The sequence below is a fragment of the Papaver somniferum genome, chromosome 11 (genome assembly GCF_003573695.1).
Source record: "Papaver somniferum cultivar HN1 chromosome 11, ASM357369v1, whole genome shotgun sequence".
NCBI lineage: Eukaryota > Viridiplantae > Streptophyta > Magnoliopsida > Ranunculales > Papaveraceae > Papaver > Papaver somniferum.
The window spans coordinates 11,298,764-11,304,790 of record NC_039368.1 but is presented as its reverse complement, the minus strand read 5'-3'; the positions used below and the strand labels follow the sequence as shown (position 1 = coordinate 11,304,790).

General features: G+C 38.3%; 1 protein-coding gene across 5 annotated transcripts; it reads left to right on the top strand.

Moving 5' to 3' along the window:
- The first annotated feature begins 318 nt into the window (after window positions 1-318).
- Window positions 319-4,989, top strand: LOC113320377 (helicase protein MOM1-like). 5 transcript variants are annotated; one of them, XM_026568286.1, is made up of 8 exons: window positions 319-660; window positions 742-968; window positions 1,085-1,248; window positions 1,518-1,968; window positions 2,177-2,350; window positions 2,450-3,757; window positions 3,864-4,074; window positions 4,802-4,989. In XM_026568286.1, exons 1-7 carry the CDS (start codon window positions 492-494, stop codon window positions 4,041-4,043), a joined length of 2,673 nt encoding a protein of 890 aa, XP_026424071.1. In that variant the 5' UTR covers window positions 319-491; the 3' UTR covers window positions 4,044-4,074; window positions 4,802-4,989. The 5 variants fall into 5 exon arrangements, with proteins under 5 accessions (XP_026424071.1, XP_026424072.1, XP_026424070.1 ...); XM_026568287.1 differs by lacking the exon at window positions 4,802-4,989 and having other exon boundaries at window positions 781-968; window positions 3,864-4,264; XM_026568285.1 differs by lacking the exon at window positions 4,802-4,989 and having other exon boundaries at window positions 3,864-4,264.
- Window positions 4,990-6,027: the final 1,038 nt, after the last annotated feature.

The following is a 6,027-nucleotide window of genomic DNA, read 5'->3' as shown; positions in this document are numbered from 1 at the left end:
GACCCCGCGGAGGACAACATGGGTGCCGGGTATATGTGAGAGCTTTTTTTCTTTTTCTTTCACGGTTTATGTCGATGTCCGTGAAGAATTTTTGCTTTAATAAAGTCCCTATCACTGGGAGGTGGCGAGTCATTTTCCTGAGTTGGATTTTGGGCGGTATGAAAGCAAGTCATTTCTACATTTGATTAAAAGATAAAAGATGTACAGTCATTTCAAAGGGTTGGAAACAAAAGTGTCAGGAAGTAGTAACTATTTTTGAGCCTAATAATTCCTCCTTATTATTATTCCCCGTGTTCTTAAGTCCTCGTCAATCAATGCTCCCACCAACCTATGTCTTCCCCACTGTTTGTTACCCACTCACACACGGCTGAGCAACTCAACAGCTTTTTCTTCCCCACCACCGCCTCACCCAAGTGAACTAAAAATAGAAGTAGATTTCCTCTTCATTTCTTGACTCTATCGAAACCAGAGGGTCTTCATCGGAAAAACAAATGCCTAACCCATTGAGAAGAAAGTCTGGTTCTAGTTTATCAGGTTCTAATAACAACGCCTCTTTTGAGGAAGGTTCTAATTCTAATAATGGTGGTGAGAAATTGAGTGCCGCTAAGTACAGAGCAATTTTACTCAAGAACCAAGGAAGAGAAGGGGATGAGAGATCAGGTAATATAATACTCTATTTTGACTTTTGTTAATGAATGTTTGATTTGAATATCTCATTTATATATATTGATGGTTTGTTAGATAAGAAGAAGCTGATAGTGGACAATGATTTGGCTCCAGGGTTCAAGGGAAAAGTAGGAGATGGTAGTAGGTCCATGAAAATTGAGCATAATGGTGGTCATTTCAGTGAAAGTAAGCTTATTAACGATGTTCAGCGGTATGGGAAAATTGGGGATGGAAGGAAAAACTTGGAAATGTCTGTCTCTATGGAAGAGGGAGAGAGTACAGTGCCTCTGGAACCAGAAGATGTAAATATATATGCACAATTCTAATTAGGCATGTTGGTTTTTCCATTTTCTCTTAGTTGATTGTGGATTAGTTTTGTGTGAGATGGTTCTGATTTCGTTCTTCTGTGTTGCGTTAGGATGGAGGGAAGCTAAATGTCAAGGTTTGTGGAGGAGGAGCAGGAATCAGTGAAGACTGTTCCAAGGATATACGACCCAAGGATGCAGTGTTGATGGCGGAAACGGGAAGCAATGATAATGTTTGTGTCATCCGCAAGCTTGGTGAAAATACTGGAAAGCTCTTGTGAGTGAATGTTTTTTTTTCATGTTTAATCTTATTAGTGATTACCGAATAGCTCTACTCTAATGTCTAATGTATAAACATGTTTAATCTTATTAGTGATTACCGAATAGCTCTACAATGATTTTGTTTTCTTTTCTTCTGTCATTTTTAACCATGCCCACTGGTTTTTGATAGGCGATTGATGTTTGAGTAATTTTCATTTTTATTTTTTGTGGTTAGCCATATTTAGGTCTCGCATTATTTTTTTTTTTATTCATGTTAAATTGCAGGGGATCCAACGGCAAGAGTTTCACAAATAACTATCATCACGAATGTGCTGATCCGCCCCTGAAGGATGTACCACCTGGTGATTGGCATTGTGTCTGTTATGTTAAGAAGAACATAGAGTCAGGTGTTCTTTTTTGCCCTGGAGCAGTAAAATCCAATTTGGACGATGTACAAGTGGAATTGGCAGATTCCACTAGTGTGGATGCTACTAAAAACAGTTTATGCAATAACAATGATTCTAATGACAATGTTGAGAAGCTGAAGGAGAGGCTTGTACGTGTCGTTGCGTCAGATTCCAAGTTTGTCGAATACTGGGTTCCTGTTAAGCTTTCCAATGTCCAGCTTGAGCAGTATTGTGGTATCCTACTTTCTAATTCAGCGTTACTTCGTTCATCTTCAAAAAAATATATTGTTTCTGAGGCTCTCTGTAATGTTCTTAGTTCTGCCAGGAAGGTGAGATTTACTTTTGTTACTCTTGATTCGTTATTTATATAGGTGAAAAATAGTAGCTTCCTATCTGATGTTTCACCAATTAATCTCGATGTTTCTTTTCATTTACATGATGTCTCATTGTTTGGAGTTTTTACCAGAGTTTTTTAAAATTTTATTGGTCGGTATCACCTATCTTACATGGTTTCTTATATGGGATATGTTTTTGCAGTGTTGCAACCATCCATATTTTGTGAACCCTTCTTTGCAGAAAGTGCTCACAGATGGTCTGTCAGAGGCCGAGTATTTGAATGCCGGAGTAAAAGCAAGTGGCAAATTACAAGTACTTGATAAGATCCTTTCAGAGACAAAAAAGCAAGGCTTAAGAGTACTGATCATTTTTCAGGTGTAGAAGCTGATCCTTGTCGTGTTCTCATTAAATTTCCAGGGTATACTAATCACATTATGTGAGTTATGTCTCACTGTAATGTCTGTGATGTGGCAGTCAAATGTTGGCTCCAGTGGAATCTCTCTAGGAGATGTCTTGGATGATGTTGTGCTTCAGAGATGTGGTGTGGATTCCTACGAACGTGTTGATCGCGGATTCGTTGTATCAGATGAGGAATTCGCCAATCAGAAGCAATATGCCATGAACAAGTTCAATGATAAGGAAAAAGGGAGAATTGTGTTTTTACTAGATCAGCGTGCTTGCCTCCCAAGCATTAAGCTATCATCAGTTGATATGGTAATTCTATATGACAGCGATTTGAACCCGTACAATGATTTGAAAGTTCTGCAGAAGATCACTATTGTCTCGCAGCATGAGCAGTTAAAAGTGTTCCGGTTATATTCAGTGTATACTGTTGAGGAAATGTTTCTAATTCATGCTAAGCAAGGTCTGACAGTTGATGCACAGAACTTAAACCGTTCCACGATCCATCAGTTGCTTAGATGGGGTGCTTCATATTTATTCAAAGAATTGGACGAGTTCCATGGTTCCTCCACATCCTCCGATCCAAAATTTTCTTCTGAGCATTTGGTGAAAGAATTACTTGGTCAGCTGCCTCTGGATGCTGGAAGCACTATTCCAATCAATTCCTCAAAAGTTAATCAAACAGGAGGGACATATTCTAGAGATATATCTTTACCTGGTGAGCTGGAGATGCAGTCGGTTGACGAAGATCTGCCAGATCATGTCTTCTGGACAAAATTACTGAATAGGAAGACCCCAGAGTGGAGATATTTGCCTGCTGCATCTTCACCCTTGAAGAACCGTAAACGAGTTAAGTACTTTGACAATGATGATGTCACGAAGAAGAAACCGAATGGTTTTACCGGTATCACAGATGCGGGAGGTCAAACACCTGTTGTAGAAGATAGAAGAGAAGGCGGTGGTCTCAACAAAGAAGGTAAAAGGATAGATGATACCAATGAGCAGGACCAAGTAGGGTTAGTACTTAATTCAGCTCCACCGCCAAGCATCATCCTCCAGTTGGGACGTAACAATTCCCACCAGGCTGAATTTCCAACACAGCCAGATACAACTGCCAACCATTTTGAGTTGCCTACTTACAATGATGCTTTGCAAGATACAATGCTGCAGCAATCTATGCTTATAGACAGATGTACACGTGTAACAGATTTCAGAAGCTTGGGGGTTGTTCCGGACTGCATTAGTCACCATCCTTTACATATTGCTCAATTGACTTATGCTCGGGCTTCTCAGACTCTGCTCCAAGGTGACCCTCTTTTAAATGAATTGGTTAGAATTCGCCAAGAGTGGGAGAAAGCTGTAAAGTTCCACCAAGAATCGGTTAGTGTTTACAGTACGTAGTGATTATTCTCTTAGGTGAACTCCTGTAAATCAGTTATTCCAAATGGATTTTTATTTATGTTTTAATTTTGTTTTCTGTGTGCAGAGAATGCGGATCAGATTTGATTATCACAAGGAGGTGCAAGAGATCTATAAAAAGTATAGCAAGCTTCATTATGATAATGATACTGCATTAGCTCGGACAAAGAATGCAATTGATACAAATTATAACAAAGTCGCCATTAATATGATGTTAGCCAAGTGTTTAAGGGACAAATGGCTATGACACTACCAGGGCTGCTGCTCTCCAGAATTCTGTAAGTCTGTGTAAAAGAGTCTTTTTGTAGAGAACTGAGTAATTACAAATCCTCTCAACTCAGATAGGGAGTAATTACATGCACATAGATAGGTATACATGTACTAGTTAACAGTATATGAAATGATTGTTATCAGGTAAAAATTTATTATATCGGTTCCATTTTGATGACTAAAACTCAATTATTTGAACGTGTTCAGTGAGCACTGGATGAAACCATAATCACCAATACATCTAATTAGTTGATGATAGAGATGGATCATTAGGTGATCAATGACTGCCATTGTCACAGCAGACTGAGATATTCGGAATTCCAGCGACTATAATGTCTGTACATTGATCATAACATCTGTACATTAAGCTAGAATATAATAAATATGCAGTGGCCATGGAGAAATACTTATTTAGATGATGCTAGCAAATGGAGCAATTTTAAGCTTTTATTGCTGTTTTCAGTTTCACTGTTTTTTTTTACATGTTCAAGAAATGGGCATTAATTCATTTTATACGGACAATCATGGAACTTAGATCTTCCACTGCGTTAGACGTTAGTGGTTGCTTTGATTGTTGTGTCTTATGTAAATCCTTGCCTAGCCTACTAGGAGGGTCTAACAATATAACGTAATGCCTAAAATCATTTTATGATTTGATTTTTTTTCTTTTTATTATCTTCATAAATCCTCCGACCACTTCATGATCATCCTCTTATATGCATCAAATTCTATCAGGGATTCTGCCGGGGAGCGTGAATATGATGATGTGCCTCTTATATGATCATCCTCTTCGATGTGCCTCTTCATCAAAGCCCACATGTATATTCCTGAAGAATCGTACTAGGAATAGGATTTTCTTTCCTTTTTTTTTTCACCAATACAACAATAATTTTATAGATTGAAAGGCAAAATACAGAAGAAGCCATGGGATTTTCCTTCGACTGTAATCGCAAGTAATAGAATTCTATTAGCAAAACATGGCCAACTATATATATATATATATATATATATAAAACAAAGGTTAATCAAAACATTCAAATCTTCGCACAAACGAAAATTGCTACCTACACAGCCCAGGTAGCTAAGCAAGAAAAAACAATACTAGAAAATCTCGATACTGGTTCCACCCGCTTAAATGTGTGCTTTATTTATTTATTTTGAGGGAAAATTGTGTACTTTTGTTAACGAAGTGCCACTAGACTCTCCACATAAGTATGTATGCCAGTCCAGGCTCCTAAATGATGATGGAACTTGGCAACTTTAGATTTATGGTGCACGTGATCATACATAAGAAAATTAGCATCATCGTAACCCATTTTGGCTATGAATAGGACCTCTCCATTCTTCGACTTCCATAGTAACTTCATATACCACAAGTGTCCTTTGATTGGGAATTGGGCGACGAACAATTTAGTCCAGGATTCTTTCAATTATAATCCGTCATCGTCCAGACTTCAACATTGGAATCACCAAATTGTGTTATGCAAAGGCACCCTGCTAAAACACCCAAAGTTGTCTTGTTATTTGTGTTGCAAACTAATTCATCAACTTGTGGAGATAGCGGAACTTCCCTGAAATTCTCGTCAAATATATCAAAAGATACGACAACTTCACGTCCCAAGGAATCCGTCCGGCAAGGAGTTTGTTCTGCTATCCAGTGAAGAAATGCTCCATCATCAGTAGATACTGCCGCCTTTGGAGACACAATTCTGTAAGGGATGTTGTCAGGTATTGTTTTCCATGAATCCGATCTTAAAGCATACACCTGCACTACACAACCATCACATACTTCATAGCCAAGATTCCCATTATAAAAGCAGACATGCAAGCCGGTTTTCGAGGTTAGTTAGGCCCATGAATTTCTAACAATTATTAGCTTTCACAATAACATAATCATTGATATTGGAGTTAAAACCAAAACCATAAGCAGGGCCGTCGAAGCTATGATAAGAATCGACTTT